Genomic DNA, 16205 nt, shown 5'->3' with positions numbered 1-16205 from the left:
GGCAGGGTGAGGGGAGGATCTGGGTACTGAATGGTCATAAGTCCTACTGTGCGCATCTGTTTCTGCCTGCCTGGGTTTCAGCACCCACTGAAGTGACCAGCCTGTAAGTCTGTAAAAGCATAGTCAGGTCTACTGCCTTGTTCTGTGTTAAGATCACAACATGGTGGAAGCAAGAGCTGGGCATTTGACCTTGACAGACCTGGGTTCAGTCTGACTCTGTGGTTTCTTAGCCTTTCCAAATCCTGTTTTCCTCATCTGCAGAAGAGGGAGACCAATAACTACCTCACAGACATGATGCCCCTAAGTTCCATACACAGAGGCGGTTCTCAGGGGGCCTCTGTTTCCTTCCTCTCTGTACAGCCACGTGGGTGGTGTTCTGGGCTGTTTATGTGTCTTTCATCTGCATGTACGTGTATGTGTGTGTCTGGGGCAGAAAGCATGGGCCCTCGTAGTGACGGTCCCGGCTGCCAAAGACTTGAGCCCTTCTCACAGCCACCAACTCCTTCCCTCCCCCCCACCCTTCCCCACCCCCCCTCCACTGCTGCCCACACAGCCTGCCCCTGCCTCTGGCTCTAGGCCGAGCTTGAGCGGGGTTGTTGTGTCTGCGGCTCCAGCTCTGGCCTTGGGCCCAGCCGCAGGGGCCGCAGGAGGAGGCCAGGAGCAACGCTGGGCAGCAGCCAGAGCCGGGCTGCCGGCTGCAGACGCGGCAGGGTTGGGGCTCTGAGCAGGGCGGGAGAGGGGCCAGGCCTGGGGGTGGTTGTAAGGACACCCCCTGGGCCCACCCTGTCTCAGGGCTAGTGACAGGGGTGGAAGGACCCCAGTCTGTCTTCCTGTCCTGTTCCAACTCCCCAAGCCTCCTTCACCATTTGAACTCATTTGGGGGAAGGAGGGGCATCGTTCCCTAAAATCCAGTGGGGCCAGGGCTTCTGCCTGACTCAACTCAGGTCACACCCGCAGCTTCTGGGCTGTTCCCCGCTTTTCCCAAAAGGTCCTGAGGGGTGCGGGAGGTGTGGGGTGGGCTGGACAGTTGGGACCTGAGCCCTCCCCCACCCATTTTCTAGGAGAAAATCAGCAAGATGAAGGCCAATGAGGTGAAGCTGGAGAGCGACAAGCGGCGCCTGAAGGAGGTGCTGGATGCCTCTGAGAGCCGCACCATCAAGCTGGAGCTGCAGCGGCGCTCACTGGAGGGGGAGCTGCAGCGCAGCCGCCTGGGCCTGGGCGACCGGGAGGTGCAGGCCCAGGTCCTCCAGGACCGGGTAGACTCCCTGCAAAGACAGGTGGGTCCCCTCCCCCGCTTGCAGGCTCCTCAGCTGCAGGCCAAGTGCTTTACACAGACTAAGTAAACCTCCCAGCAATGCTGTGAGGTGTTATCGTGATCCCCACTTCACGGGTGGACAAACAGAGGCTTGGGGGTGATGTCATCCCCCCAGATAACAGCTAAGGAGAGGCAGAGCCAACATTGGAATTTAGGACTGGTTGATGACAGAATCTCCACGCATAGGAAGCATGCTGGACAAGTTAGAGAAGTAGATTTCACTCATTTCCTATTTTGCCCTGGCTGCTAGGAAGTTCATCTCTAACTGGACTGTTCAGTAATTCTGCTAGCCCTGCATAATCATACACCAAAGTCAAGAACAGGGGGTCTGAGACAACCAGGTTGATGGCACTCTGGGTGAGGATAGTTAACGAGCAGTGGGGCGGGGCCTAGGTGGCAGTAGGCTGAGCCAGTAGGATCACGTGGGAATAGTGAGTGTCAGGCATGAAGGCCCAGAGGGAGGTGGGAAGGGGTTGGCTTGGGTTGGGTTGGACCTTTCTTCTGGAGGCCACAGTGAGAACTGAGCCACTTTACTGCCCTGTCTCTCCTGTCAGGTGGCAGACAGTGAGGCGAAGGCGGGGACTTTGCAGCTGACGGTGGAGCGGCTAAGTGGGGCCCTGGCCAAGATGGAGGAGAGCGAGGGGGTCCTGCAAGACAAGGTGCAGGGTCTGACGGAGACTCTGGCCCAGAACAATGCCAGCCTCACAAGCGCCCAGGACAAGAATCTGCAACTGCAGAAGGCGCTGAAGGCCTGCGAACATGACCGCCAAGTACTCCAGGTATGGGCGATTCCTGGGTCTGGCTGTGGGCGGACCCAGGGAGAGTTAGCCAATGGGGCAGTCAGTTGGAAACCCTAAGGAGCCAGTCAGTGAGAGAGAGGGGTGGGCTTACTAAAAGCATCAGCCAGTAAGAGGAGGCATTGGAGGAAGCACTAAGAGAACAGCCTATAGTATAGGCTTGGAGGGACCAGGTGCAAGGTTAACGGGGAAACAGTATAGGTCAGTGGGCTAGGCCTGCTATCTGTTATCTCCAGGTGAGGTGACTACCTGTCTTATGGGCTTTGAAACTGGCGTGAGATAGAGTAGAGTCTGTGTCCCAGCTTGGCACCATCCATCCCTGTCCCCCAGGAACGGCTGGAGGCCGCTCGGCAGGCACTGTCAGAGGCCCGGAAACAGAGCAGCTCCCTGAGTGAGCAGGTGCAGACGATGCGGGGTGAGGTGGAAGACCTGGAGCTGCAGCGGGCAGAGGCTGTGGGCCAGCTGCAACAGCTACAGGAGGTGAGGGCCGGGGTGGGGACCTTTCCACCTATCACAGCCTCATCCCAAATCCAGGTCCAGCCTCCTAGACTACCCACAAGCCCAGGGAATGAAGCATGATACCTTTATTATAGAGATGGAGAAACTGAGGCCCAGAGAGGAGAGCTGTCTGCCCTCAGGTGACAGTTCCCTGGTGCGGGCCTCACAGTTGCCCTACTGTGTGAGTGGGCACAGCAGGCTGGCTTCGTCTTCCCCAAGCTTCAGACACACACGCTGAAGCCCAGGAGAATTAGGGACTTGCTGGCTTCTGTGTAGGTGCTGCGGCAGCGTCAAGAGGCTGAGGCTGCAGCCCTGCACGCCGTGCAGAAGCTGCAGGACGAGCGGCGGCTGCTGCAGGAGCGCCTGGCCGGCCTACAGCGCGCCCTGGCTCAGCTAGAAACTGAGAAGCGGGAGGTGGAGCGGTCAGCCTTGCGGCTGGAGAAGGACCGGGTGGCTCTCAAGAGGACACTGGACAAGGTGGGCTGCTTCCCAGGGCCTTTCCCCTCACTTTGTCTAGGTCCTGGCCATGGCCAGTCCCAGCTGCACATCACTAGGGCCCGGGAGCCTCTGGTCCCCCTGGTCCCGCTGCCTCGAATCTAACACCCCTCCTGGAGCATCCCCCTTCACAGACTTCCCGCCGCCCCGGGCACCCTGCTCCCCTCCTGCTCTCCCCACCCAGGTAGAGCGGGAGAAGCTTCGCAGCCACGAGGACACAGTGCGGCTGAGTGCAGAGAAGGGCCGCCTGGACCGAACACTCACGGGGGCCGAGCTGGAGCTGGCCGAGGCCCAGAGACAGATCCAGCTGCTAGAGGTCCCAGCCCTAGATACCCACTTCGCCCTAACCCACAACCCCACCCTCACCCTAGCCTGAGGGCCAGGCTGTCCCAGGAGCTGCTGATACCTCAGCCAGCCCCGAGCCCACAGGCTGCGAGCCCAGGCCCCGGGGTGGGGGTGGGGGTGGGGGGTGGGTAGCTCAGAGTGAGATCCCAGGGTGGGGGTGCTCTCCAGAGTGCAGAGAAAAGAGATGCTAATGGCGGGCTAGCACCTGAGCCTGTGTGTTCATGTGTGTCATGGATGTGTAAGGCATGAGCATACCTCAGAGTATTCTTGCGCATGAACCTTTTGCACAGGTGTGGCAAGCCTGTGTATTAAGAATATGGTATAGCTATGTGCATGTCTACATGTGTCTTCATGTATGTAGGAATATTGTGCACATGTATGTACCCATGTGAACACAAGTACTCGTGCTTGTTTTGGAGCCTGTGTGTGTATGGGCCTGCATTTGAGTACATCTGTGTGTGTGTGTCTGAGTAGGGGTCACTAGGTACTCTAATCACAGGCCAGGAGGGTGGGGGTGGGGTTGGAACAAATGGGATCTTAAAGCTCCTTCTGCCTCCCCTGTCTGCACTGGCCTTGCTGTGAGGTCCCCCAGGCTCCCACCCTGGGGAGGTGCCTGACGCCTCCTTGTGCACAGGCATGCGTGCACACATGTGGGGCCAGACTCCAGACTAGCGGCCTCTCCTGCAGGCCCAGGTGGTGGTGCTGGAGCAGGACCACAGCCCAGCCCGGCTGGAGGCGGAGGAGCAGCAACAGCTGGAGCTGCAGCAGGAGGTGGAGCGCCTGCGCAGTGCCCAGGTGCAGACGGAACGCACCCTGGAGGCGCGGGAGCGGGCCCACCGGCAGAGGGTGCGTGGGCTGGAGGAGCAGGTACTGAGGCCTGACTGGGCTCCGGCCTCTCCCCTGGGGGCTGCAGAGCCAGCAGGACCAACCCTCTCCCCCCCAACCCCCAACCTGCTTGGGCAGCTGGGCCAGGAGGGAAGTGAGAAGCTGGAGAAGGAGGAAGGGAAGGGGGAGAGGCCTGGGTGTAACCTCTTGGGTATAAGCAGTCTGTGGCACCCAACACTGAAATGGTCAGGTGGTGTCAACCATGGCTGAACATGGGCTTAAGTGATGCCATTGGCACATAACTCTGCTCTCCTCTGGCTCTAGGATGGCCCTTTCCCTGGGTGGCACAGGTGGCCTCAGCAGCCCCAGCCTCGGGTTATCCCAACAACCCTTGATCCCAGAGGAAAGTGGGGGAGGCATTTTTTTCTGAGATCAACAGCAAGAGTCCCAGGGATGCTTCTCATTGACCAGCTGCAGTCCCAGGCCCCTTCCTGACCCTCCCCAACCTTATCATGTCTACAGGGCAAGGCTGGTTTGGCAAGCCAGGCCTGAGTCACAGGTCCATCCCGGGAGTCAGGCCAGTGCTAGGCCTGTCTGAGTGATGAGGGTGGGGATAGGGCAGCTCCCAAAGAGATGCCACGCAGTCAGAGGACACCTGATGGTACCACAGACCCGAATGAGGAGGGAAGAAAACACCCGGTTCTTTATGAGACCTGCATCTGCCTGGAACAGGTGGCGCTGGTCCCTCCTGGGGTGGGACTACACCTGGCTGTAGTCACCCCCTTTTCTCTGCGATCGGGCTGTGGACCTGGGCTGGCTCTACCTTCTCTTTCTTCTCCAGGTGTCCACACTGAAGGGACAGTTGCAGCAGGAGCTTCGAAGGAGCTCAGCATCCTTCTCTCCCGCTTCTGGGCCCCCAGAGAAATGAGCCCCTCCCCCACTGGTGGCCGGGGCAGGGGAGAGGCTTCCTCTCCAGAACAATCCACCCAAGGGCCTGAGCATGTCAGGGCTCCCAGAGCTCAAATGAGGGTGAGGAAGAGCCTGGCTGGCAGCTCTGAGAGGCGGGACTCCAGTGCCAGGCCAGACCCAGCACCGGCATCGTCGGAGCCCCCTGCCCTCTGTGGGCCCTGCCTCCGTCCAGTGTCCCTCCCCGGATGAACCACTTTGCGTTGTACGCGATCCTCACTGCGTGGCTGAGCCAAAGCCAGGGGTCAGGGAGACCCTGTTGTCTGTGGCCAGCCCTGGAGCACGGGCTCACAGGAAGGCGGAGGGGTGCCTGGGCCTCGGGCAGGGGTCAGAGACCCAGGCCCCGCCCTGGCTTCCCAGAGGTCTCTTTGCCTTAGTTCAGAATGTTTGTCAGGAAATTCTTCAGAGTTCAGAATCCCTGTATTTTTATACCTTTTTATAATGTTAACTGTTTGGAACTGTTTGTGTTTTTTATAACAAGATCCCATTTTCTAGAAATGGTTTTGTACAGATGTGTCCCTTTACTGTCCATGTACCTCATCCCCCTGGCAGACGGGAGGGAGACAAGCAGGGCCTGGGGCAGGAGGGACGGATGGACTCCGACAGAATCAGGTTCTGCCCGGCTCCACCCCTTGTAGCTGTGGGACCCTCCGGGCTCAGTTTCCCTGCTGGGAGGATGTGCACACGACTGCCCGCCCCAGAACCCTGTTTGGAAGGTTAGATAGGAGGTGCGGAGCCTGGGCCCACGGGCCGGTCAGGCACTGCGCTGGCCCGCCCTGCTTCTGCCCTCTGTCTGAACTGCACCAGCCCCACCGCCTCCCACCCAAGTCCCTGATCTCTCAGTCCATCTACCTTGACCTTCTGCCCTGTGCCCTATATTCACCCTTACACTTCCACACTGGTGGCCTCCTGCCTTGGCCTGCACCCCCCTGGTGACGGGACAGGTCCTGACAGTGAGAGAGCTGTATTCCCGGACCCTCTGCTTATAATGTAGCCCTGCAGTCAGCTGTCATGGCCCATTGCGGGACAGGCCCTTCCTGAGAGACCAGGAACCTCTCAGAGAGGGCGGACAGTGGTGGAGGCACCTGGCCACCCGATTGGTAGTCTCTGAAAAATGACTGAATCTTTTGTAAAAACTTGTTTTTAATTTTGTAGAAAACAGAGGTGGTCTATGCCCAGGGGCTGTAGGGAATCCAAGCAGACCAGCTGGGGCGAGGGGCACAGCCTACCTCAGGGTCTGGGGGACTGTCCTCAGAGGGACCAAGAAGGCGCATCGGAGGCCCAGACCCCTTTGAGAGGCCAGGGGGCTCCCTTCTGGGGGCGAAGACTGTGCAGTGGGGAGCCCCCACTGTGCCTTGGGGGGGTGGCCACAGGCTGGGGAGGGGCCCAAGACAACCCCTGGCCGCAGTCCACTAACTTTTTACCGAATAAAAGAGATGTCAGGCTGGGAACAAAAGCACCAGGTTGAGTGGGGCCCGAAGGCCCCGGATCTGAGGGGGGGCCAGGGCTCGGGGGCCAGCTGTGCCCTAGCAGCCCCCGCAGCTCCTGGCACAGGAGACCGCCACAGACGGGCACAAGCCGCTGCTGGCCATCACACCACATTTGGAGAACTTGTCCCGGCACAGGTCGGCTGTTGGGGGCGCAGAAAGGAGATGGGGTCAGGGTGGGGCTGGGTGATGGCAACCGCTCCCCATTCTGATTTCGGTGCCCCCTGGACCTGGCGCCCGCACGTGACCCGTGTTTCATACACGTGCATAGGCGGACGCACACTGAGTGAGCCGGGGCAGGGATCAGGTGGCGGCGCAGACTGCCTACCTCGGAGGAGCTCCTCGTGGGCACAGACTGTGCGGACACAGATCTCCTTATTGATGACGTACATTCGCCGGAGGCTGGGGGGACAAGGCCGGGGGAGGGGTCAGTCCCGCTGCCACCCAGCCCCGAGGGGGAGCCCGCAGGACTTGGTATTGGAGCCCCAACCCACAGGCCAGGGCTCAGCCAGGGTTGAGCTCAGCTTCAGGATTCATTCTCCTTCCCCAATCTCCACCTGGGCTGGCTGGAGCTTTCCCCTCTGCTCCCTGCCCCCTCCAGTCTGCCTGTGCTCACCTGTAGAAGCAGACCTCGTTGAGACACTGTTTGCAGGGCTTGTGGATGGAGTAGAGGCGGGTGCACGGGTACTGCTCCTCACGGCAGTCTGGGTGACAGGCGGGATCAGACCGGGGGGGAGGGGGCTGCGGCTTAGGGCTCAGAACGGGGGTAGGGTAGCCCGTAACCTTGCCCACCAGAGACTGGCTCTCATCTCAGGGTCTAGGTAAGCCCTGCACCCCTTGGCCTAGACCATACCGCCCCCACCAACACACACCAACACACACAGATACACGTGCAATACAGGCGTACACAGTGTCGTTGGCACTGAGGCAGCCCGATTTTATACAGTGTATTTACACATATACAAATTCACAACCACACTCAGAAGCATGTACTCAAACACACATCCATTCAAACACAAAGCCACGCTGACCTCACAGGTGCACACAGCATTACACTGAGCTCATGAGGGTCAGATGGGACCCCTCATAGTCTTGCTCTCTCAGGCTCCTGGCTGGGGCAGCCCGGGACCCGCTCAGCCTGCCTGGGCTTCCTGCTCCCTCCTCACCTGCCTGCCAGCGCACTCACTGTCCCCAGCATCTGGAAGCAGGGAGCCTCCTCCCAAACTTGCAGCCAATGCAACTTCCAGCCAGGCCCAGGGGGGCAGGGGGATCTCCCAGAGCTGCCCAGGGGGCCCTGGGTGTGTAGTCTAAAGCAGGGCCACCTCGGCAAGCCCCGCACCCTACCACCCACCTGGGCAAAAGCCCAAGGCCTGGCAGTCTACCCTCCCAGCGTTCGGCCCCGTTCCACCCTAACCTCGGGGCTGTGCCTGTTTCTCTGGCCGTCGGGAAATCTCTTACCAAGAGGCCCGGGCTCCGTGGGCTCCGTCTCTGCGTTTCCTGGCTCTGGTGTTAGGAGAGGGGCAGGCAGAGGCCACTGAGAGAGGCCAACCCAGGGCAGGGCTCGGTCCCCTCTCCCAGCCCCTGCACAGACTCCGCCACCCCCAGGGCTGATGGGAGCTTGCGGCCTACCGAAGGTGGGGGCCGGGATGACTTCCTGTTGGACTTGCTGCTGAGACTGGAACTGGAACTGCTCCTCGGAGGGCCGAGGAGTGGCCTCTGCACAGGGCGTGGTAAGGGGTCTTCTCCTTGCCCTGCCCTGCCCTGTCCGCCACCCACCTGCCTGGGTGTCTGCCCGCCCTAGGCAGCCCCCGCCCTTTACCTTGGTAATCATAGTAGTCCGGGGTGTCTGAAAACAAAGGTGAATGCGGAGCTGGGGGGTGGGACAGGCTGGTTCCCAGCTCCAGGGGCAGAGGAGGTCACAACTGAACCCGGAGTGTCCCCCCACCCCATCCTGATTCCCATCACCTAACCCCACCGGGTCTCTGGCCCAGCCTTTGCATATCTGGGGAGCCAGCCTTGATCACATGGCAGGGCCGGGAGGGACTGGTGGGGGCACAAGGCCTTACCAATCTGGTCACTGTAATGGGGGTACTGGACGTGGTCTGGGAACGGCGGCAGTGGGTCCAGGTCATATTGCCCCTGAGCCAGCAGGCCTGCTGTGGGGAGACAAAGCAATGGGGGTGTCCCATGGGGACAGCAGGGGTGGGAGCCGCTCCTGGAGAGGCAGGTCTGCAAAACCCTAAGATCCTACAACCAGACACTTAGACCCTCAGGGTACAAATGCATCCCTCAACCATTAAGGCTCTCATGTAAACTGGGTCTGGTGTCCCCTCGCTGGCCTCCTCCTGACCTCCCTCCCCCTCCCCCCATGCTTGCATCCTGGCCATTCCTGGAACTGGGCACTCTCTTGTTTGTCCCAGGGCCACGGCATCTAACTCTCCCTAGGCCTGTAACCCTGGTCACCTTCTTCAGGTCTCAAGATTTCAGCCCTGCTGACAGGCTCTCGCTGGCCCACCTCCTGCTGTTCTCATCCTCCCGGTATTTCCATCATAGCGCTCCGCAAACTCCACGTTATCAACACAGCCCTCCCTTGCCTAGACTGGCGGCACCACGAGGGCGGGAACTCATCTGCCTGGTTCATTGTGGTATCTATCTCCAGGGCCCCGCCAAGGGCAACAGTGGAAAATTGTAACAGTGGAAAATCATGACCCCCCCACCATGCTCTTGACATCGTTTCTGTAAGTGCTGACTCTGACTAGTAGTATCTGACTCTGACTAGTATGTGGCTTGTAGATGAACAGCATGTTGGTCGAAGAATCCTAGGAACTAATTTTGAAAGGTACAGATCCTGACCTTCAGGCATCCCAGCTCCAGGAGATGTGCTGACTTTCAACCATGGAGCCAGGATGACGTGGAGCCAGTCTGACTAAACCAGGATGCTGCACACCGGACCGTCACTTGTCTTATCGAAATGGACCGTGCTCGTCCGCACATAGAGAGCTTTGCAACCCCCTCCCTTGATCCCTGTCTGTTCCCCTCGCCCTGCTTGTCAAAACCTCTGCCTCCACTGAGACGTGGAGCTGCGCTTTGAGACAGGAGTCCCCCATCTTCCAGATGCCCAGCATCTGCAAATAAACCACTTTCCTTGACATCAGCACCTGCCTCTGGAGTACCGGCTTTCACAGAAGTGGGCAGCTGGCCCTGCATCCGGTCACACTGGTGCCTGGCACAGAGTAGAAGCTCAAGAGATAGCTGTTCAGAGATGCAGGTTGGACCTGTCAGGGCCTTTTGATCCCCACTGATAACTTCTCACTTGACCACCAGGGACCCCCTCTAAGGTCCAGACTGTATAGGGTGGTGGAGCCCCAAATGGGCCTAGACTCCCTGCCTTCAGTACCATCAACTCCCTATACATCAGCTCCTGGGAGGGTGACAGTGAACGGAAAAGTGTGGCCTTCTGCACCTGGGTGTGTGCCCACTCTCCAGAACACTGCCTGTCTGCTGCATGGACGGTAGGGTGAGAGCCCAGGAAATATTTCAGACCCTGGGAGGGCCTGGCTAGTCCAGTCTGTGGTCCAGGAGGCAGGAGGCCCTGGGACACGGGGACCTGAGTTCTGGCCATCGGGCACAGCAAAGACCCCACACCCTCACCCTCACCCACATAAGGGGACCCCCACACCACCTCCATGAGCCACTTACCAGGCAGGAAAAGCAGGAAGAGGTAGGCAGCTCTCATGGCTACTGGGTGAAGGTGGCTGGGCTGATGTCAGACAGCTGGGAGAAGGGAGGGGGTCAAACCGCATCCCAGGCCCACTGAGCCAGGATGGCCGAGCCCACCTCCGCTCCCCAAATCAGCCTGGAGGAAGAGTCACCCAGAATAGAAGCCACACACAGGGAGGGCCCAGAGTCTGGAGAGGGAACTGCTTTGAAGGGACATCTGCTGTCCCTGATGGTTCACCCAGGGCTCAAGCCCTGAGGGACAAGGCCTCCAACGTGGCTCCAGGGCTGATGGAGAGCAGACCCCACCTGCCCCGCTCAGTCAGGGGACATTTCTAACCCCCTCCCAGCTCTGGCCTTTCTCTCCTTGTCCACCACCACCCCCAGCTCTGGTTTAGCACCTCCCCAGGTGCCCAGTACATCAAGCATGTAAATCCCTGACCCCGGGGCGCATCCTTGGGACCCCAGCCCTGTCCAGCCAACATCACAGTCCACTCAGTGGCATCTGCCAAACCCACCACCTGCTCCCAATTAGCCCCTAGGCCTTGAGCATCTTGCTCTGCAGGAAAGCACATGCGTGCACAGGCCCCAGGGCCCCTGAAGGCGGCCAGGCCTGGGCAGGGCTCCCACCCCCAGAAGATTCCTCTCCTGCCAGGCCTCCCAAGACCTGGCTGTGCATCAGACTCACGAGACTGTGGTCTATTTGTCTGCAGCAGCAGGAAACACTTAGGGTGGAGTCTGAGGAGGGCTTCTCTGGCTCCTAGAAAGGCAGTGCTGGAGGGAACCATGATGTCACCCAGCCTAGGGGTGCTGAACCCACCGACATCGGATGAAAAGTGTTGTATATGTAGTTTTGGGGGGACAGAGCAGTGATCCACAGCTCTCACCAGGCTCTGGAAGTTTAAGAACTCCTGGCTGAGTCCAGCGTCTGGCTTCTGGCCCCACAGTGGACTTGGCAGAGTCTGCAGGTCCCCAGGTCCGGGCCCAGCTCAGTGGAGGGCAGCCGCAAACAGTCAGCTTTCTGCTGGGAGGCCTGGGAAGGGGCCCACGGGCTCACTCACCCAGGAGCACCCCCTCCCTGCCACAACACGGGGAGCTCTTCCCCACAGCTAACTGGAAACCTAACTTGGACACACTTCCCTTGAGAAGTGAGAAGGGATGAAAAGAGGCAGAAGTGGGCATCTTGCCCCCTTTTTCCCCAGTCCTGAGACTTCTGTGTCCCCTGCCCATCTCCTGCATTCAACGTCTCCCTCCCTCCCTGAACCCTCTGTGCAGCTGCGTGAGGCTGGTGAGGACACTGAGGTGGGACAGGGTGGGTGCAGGAGATGAGACTCAGGACTCAAGCTGCCCCTCAGGCTAGGGACATCTGGCTCCCCACAGCCCCACTCTGAGCCCCCTTGGCCTCCCTTTGTAAGAGGGGCTGAAAGACCTGGACCCCCTTCCTTGCAGCTCCCTACAGGGCCACACTCCCCGGTCCCCATCCCTGGGGGCTGACAGCACCAGGCTCAGTGGGGCTGTTGGCACCAGAAGGCGGCCCTGAGTCGAGGCCTAAGGGGTTTATAAGTGGGGTGACCTCTGTCCCCAAAGCTCCTCCTTGGCCTCTCAGCCCCCTGCACAGAGTCTAGTCATTTCCTCCCCACAAGGTCTGGCACCCAGGCCCAGGCTTCTTGAGTAAAGCGGCTTCTAGGGCAAGGGGAGTTCTTGTAAAGAGGAGAGTCCCGTGGGAGTAATTAATTGACCGAGGGAACAGCTCCAAGCACTTCTAGACTATGGATTTCGGGGGCCTGGGGGAGCCCTAGGACCTGCCGCAGCAGCCGCAACTCCGCTCGCCTCTGCCTTCCTCGTGGGAGGGGGACCAGCGGGGCCTTCCCAGAGCCTCCTGCCCACGCTCCCTCGGAGGGAGGCGCTGCGGAGGCCGGGCTGGGTCGGACGGGAGGAAACCAGATGTTGCGGCCCGCACAGCTGGGAACAATCAGCCGCGGCCGGCGCGCTCTCCCGGTCTCTGATCTCCCTTTGTCCGCGTCTCGGGGCTCCCGCCACACACCCCCACCCCACCCACCACATTCCAACCTCCCAGGGAGAACAAAAGCCGCCCCCAGCCCCGACGCCCCCATTTCTGGCTCCCCCCAAACTCGGGCTCCTCTCCCTTTCCAGTCCGCGTCCTCTCCTCAAAGCGATCCCAAACTTTGTAAGTGGCCTCTTAGCATCTGCTCAGACGGCCGGGGTTCAGGGACGCCGGCAGCGGCCCCCCGTAGCGGGGACACGCGGAGCCCCGCACCGCCCCCTTGCCCGCGGCCCGGGTCCCGCGAGGGCTGCCCACGGAGTCCCGCAGCCAGGCTCTCGCCTACCTGGCCCGGTCACTCCGCTGCAAGTCCGCCCGCCGGAGCCGCCCCTTTGCCCGCTGCGAGCCCCGCTCCGGGCCCCCGACGGGCCGGCGCCCGCCCTCCAGCCCTGCATCCGCTGGGTCCTAACGCGAGAGACTCCACCAGGGCCGCCGCCGCGCCCTCGAGTCCCTACCGGCTCCTGGGGGCGCCCGCGGAGCCATCGTCAAGTCTGCCCTACACTCCTTCTGTGCAGAACTTCTCCCTCTCCTCTCCGCATCGCTTCTGACCCGCAGTCAGTGGCGAGGTGGGTCAGACGGATGGACGAGTTACCCCATTTTACAATCGGAGGAAACCAAGGCTCATAAAGGAGTTGCCCAGGGCCGCTCAGCTGGAAGTAAGCCTTGCGCTCCCCTCTGGCTTCTCCCAGCTTCGAGGACACCCTCGGTGGCCTGATTTTCCCCCTGCCTCTCTGGCTGCACCTTCTGGGTCTTCTTAGTCATCTCTCGCTTGAGACTGGCTTCCATAACCAGCATTTCTTTCAGGCCTCAGGGTCCAGCCTACAAGGCCTGGCCCCACCAATGTCCCCAAGGCATACATATTTATCAGGGATCCAAGTCCAAATTCAGGACTCCATGACCCTCTCCCAGGCCTGGCCCCAGAAGGTGTTCCCATTCAGTGGCCTCATCATCCTTTCCGGACTCAGGCTTCTCCTGCCACCAGCCCCTACATCCAATTCAGCACTCAGTCCCTCATTCTGCCTCCAAAGTATCTTTCGAGTCTGTTCATTGACCCCATGGTGGTAAGCCACCACCATCTCTTTAAATTTTTTTAAAAAGTTTATTGACTTAGAGAGAGAGAGAGAGAGAGAGATCAGTTTGTTATTTTACTTATTGACGCATTCGTTGGTTGATTCTCCCTGACCACGTATCAAACTCACAACCTTAGTGTAGCAGTACAATGCTCTAACCACTGCTCTACCCAGCCAGGGCTACCATTACCATCTGTTGCTTGGATTCTGTGACAACCTCCGATCTGGGCCTTCTCAAGGGGGTCCTGCCCTTCCCGCTCAATTCAGGCACTGGCCCCCTTTCTACTTAAAGCCTCCACTCCTTTTCCATGTATCTAGACTCAAAGTTCAGCTTCCCGGTGGCCCCCAAGAGCCCTACCCTTCATCCCAATCTGGCTTTGCTTCTTCATGCCCTCCAGTCACGGGATCTTTTGGCATTCTCTCACTAAAATCCTTTCTCTGCGGCCACAGGGCCTTTGCTCAAGCTTTTCTTCCTCCTGGAACACTGGTGAGGTCCACCTCCTTCTGGTTATAGATCGGACCCTCCCTTCCTCAGAGGAGCCTTCCCTGTCTCCCCGTCATGCTCCAAAGCATCTTCTGCTTTGCTGCTCGTAGCTGGCATGCTGTCCTGTGTCTGTGGGACCATTCGATTAGCCTTCGATTAGCCTGTCGACCACATGAAGGCAGGGACGAGGTCTGTTTTGGCCCATTAGGCACAATGCCTTGCTCAGCAGCTCTTCCGTGAACATTTGTGGAATGAATGAGAGACTGGCTGGGGGGGTGGATGCAGGTACCCTGCCTCTGGGGCAGTCCTCAGCCCTGCTGAGGAGTCATGGGAGCCTGGGCCTGAGGCAGGGGGCTCCAGCTGGGAGGGGGCCATTGGCATGCCCCCTGGATTCAGGCCCTCACCATTGGGTCTCCTCGCTGGGTCCTGCTCCCCGTGACTGCTTGTGTCTTGGACTCTGAATCCTATTAGACAGGAAGTGAATACAGCAGTCGCTCTTATCTGTGGTTTTGTTTCCGTAGTTTCAGTTAGCCGTGGAACTCTGTGGTCTGAAAATATTTAATAGAAACTTCCAGAAGTAAACGGTTCATACGTTTTAAGATGCACTGTCCCGAGTGGCGTGATGAAATCTCAGATCATCTCCGTCTGGATGTGAGTCACCCCTTTGTCCAGAGTATCCACACTGCACGTGCCCTCGGCCCGTTGGTCACTTGGTGGCCATCTCTGTCATCTGTGAGTTATCTGTCACAGTACCTCGGTACTTGTGTTCAAGTAACCCTTACGTTACTTCCTAATGCCACATTCACATCACTCTTATGGTATATTAGTCATTCTGGTTTATTAGTTATTGTTAGTTTCTGACAGCGCTTGACTTATAATTAAACTTTGTCACAGGCACGTCTAGGAAAAAAGTGTGCACGGAGCCTGGTGCTCTCTGAGGTCCCAGGACCTGCTGGCAGTATGGGAGTGTGTCCCCGTGCATAAGGGGGCGCTGCTGTATGTCCCTGCATCGGCTGTCCCCCAGTGCTGGTTTGTGAAATGAACGTGTATCTGCCACTGCCCTCCCCAGTGTCTATCACAGATCAGCAGGGGCTTTTGTCACCTACAGTGCTACAGGCTCCAAGGGCCAGCCCAGCCCCTGTACCCTCCCTTATCACTTCACTGCTGCCAGGCACAACCCGACTAGGGCAGGAGAGGAAACAGCCCGGCAGGAATCCTATCCCCTACTCTTCACAAAGGGGGAAACTGAGGACCCAAAGCTGCATACTCTTGTATCCTGCTTCCAGATCCTCTTTGCTGCTCCTACACACGACCCTGGCCCTAAGGACCCAAGCAGAGGTGGCGGCTACTCAGGGAGGGGGAGTGGGTATGGGTGCTCTTTAGAGGTCTGCCCCTTCCCTGACTGTCCTGTCTCTCACCCTGGGCTACGAGCTGCATGCAGGCAAAGGCTATCTTTGGTTCACCGCTGCAGCCCCTCTGCCTGGCACATGACTGCCCGATAAATGCATGAATCATCGGCTAAGGATGGAGGAGGGATTTGAACTGAGGCCTCTCACGGTGTCCTGACTCCGCTTGAACAGCTACCATCACCCCAAACTGTTGCTGGCTAATGGCTGAGAACCCAGCGCAGGTCTGTGGATGCACCTGATATTACGAGTTTCCTTCTCACACTCGTGTCCCTTGTCCTCAGTGTGATTCTACATCTCCCGAGCTCTTACGTGGGCAGGACTGGGGGTGACGCTGGGGCTTCTGCAAGGGAGCTTGGTGGGGCCCTCGGAGGGCAGGAATCGGCCTCGTCTCCTGATCTCCCCTGCCCAGCACAGATGGGCCAGATGACCGCGCAGGGCTTTGCCACTGTGCCCAGACAGGGGCAGTGCACATGGTTTCGATGGGCAGTGTAGGCAGAGCCTGGATTTTCATCTGAGGGAGGAAGTGAGTGGACCACAAACTCATCCCCGGATGTGAGGGGTGGGCGGGGGGAATGGGAACAGCCCCAGTCACACGCCTCTTGGGCACTAGCAGCTATCTGGGTCTGAGGCAAGTCCTTTGCCATTCTGCCCCTGCCCTGCCCACCCCCCACTGCAGGAGGGTAGGAAGGTTAAGAGAGTAGATACCGGAGTCAAAGCAATCTGGCCCCACCCATG

General features: G+C 59.3%; 2 protein-coding genes across 6 annotated transcripts in view; one reads left to right on the top strand and one right to left on the bottom strand.

Moving 5' to 3' along the window:
* CROCC (ciliary rootlet coiled-coil, rootletin) overlaps positions 1–6327 on the top strand; it is a 38242-nt gene extending 31915 nt beyond the window's left edge. Inside the window, 7 exon segments of the mRNA XM_037146077.2 lie at positions 1062–1277; positions 1870–2094; positions 2443–2592; positions 2887–3087; positions 3290–3421; positions 4138–4317; positions 5117–6327. Coding sequence (XP_037001972.2) covers positions 1062–1277; positions 1870–2094; positions 2443–2592; positions 2887–3087; positions 3290–3421; positions 4138–4317; positions 5117–5203 — 1191 coding nt within the window. The 3' untranslated portion in view covers positions 5204–6327.
* Positions 6328–6389: 62 nt separating this feature from the next.
* On the bottom strand, positions 6390–12866 carry MFAP2 (microfibril associated protein 2). 5 transcript variants are annotated; one of them, XM_053660181.1, is made up of 10 exons: positions 12794–12866; positions 11266–11478; positions 10428–10502; positions 8795–8884; positions 8548–8574; positions 8358–8444; positions 8187–8231; positions 7345–7432; positions 7057–7130; positions 6390–6871 (listed from the first exon to the last, which is right to left on the bottom strand). In XM_053660181.1, exons 3-10 carry the CDS (start codon positions 10462–10464, stop codon positions 6768–6770), a joined length of 552 nt encoding a protein of 183 aa, XP_053516156.1. In that variant the 5' UTR covers positions 10465–10502; positions 11266–11478; positions 12794–12866; the 3' UTR covers positions 6390–6767. The 5 variants fall into 5 exon arrangements, with proteins under 5 accessions (XP_053516156.1, XP_037002023.1, XP_053516157.1 ...); XM_037146128.2 differs by having other exon boundaries at positions 11333–11478; XM_053660182.1 differs by having other exon boundaries at positions 8795–8881; positions 11333–11478.
* Between the last annotated feature and the right edge of the window lie 3339 nt (positions 12867–16205).

Source organism: Artibeus jamaicensis, unplaced genomic scaffold (genome assembly GCF_021234435.1).
Source record: "Artibeus jamaicensis isolate MK-2021 breed Jamaican fruit bat unplaced genomic scaffold, CSHL_Jam_final scaffold_847, whole genome shotgun sequence".
NCBI lineage: Eukaryota > Metazoa > Chordata > Mammalia > Chiroptera > Phyllostomidae > Artibeus > Artibeus jamaicensis.
This window is presented reverse-complemented; position numbering and strand designations above follow the sequence as displayed.

What these genes read in the sequence shown, in the direction of transcription:
- MFAP2 (XM_053660181.1), bottom strand. Translation starts at nt 10,464, where the DNA reads ATGAGAGCTGCCTACCTCTTCCTGCTTTTCCTGCCTG. An exon ending in CACGGAGCCCGGGCCTCTTG is followed by an intron (nt 7,433 to 8,186) that starts GTAAGAGATTTC and finishes CCTGTCACCCAG; the next exon opens with ACTGCCGTGAGGAGCAGTAC. An exon ending in CCACGAGGAGCTCCTCCGAG is followed by an intron (nt 6,872 to 7,056) that starts GTAGGCAGTCTG and finishes CGCCCCCAACAG; the next exon opens with CCGACCTGTGCCGGGACAAG.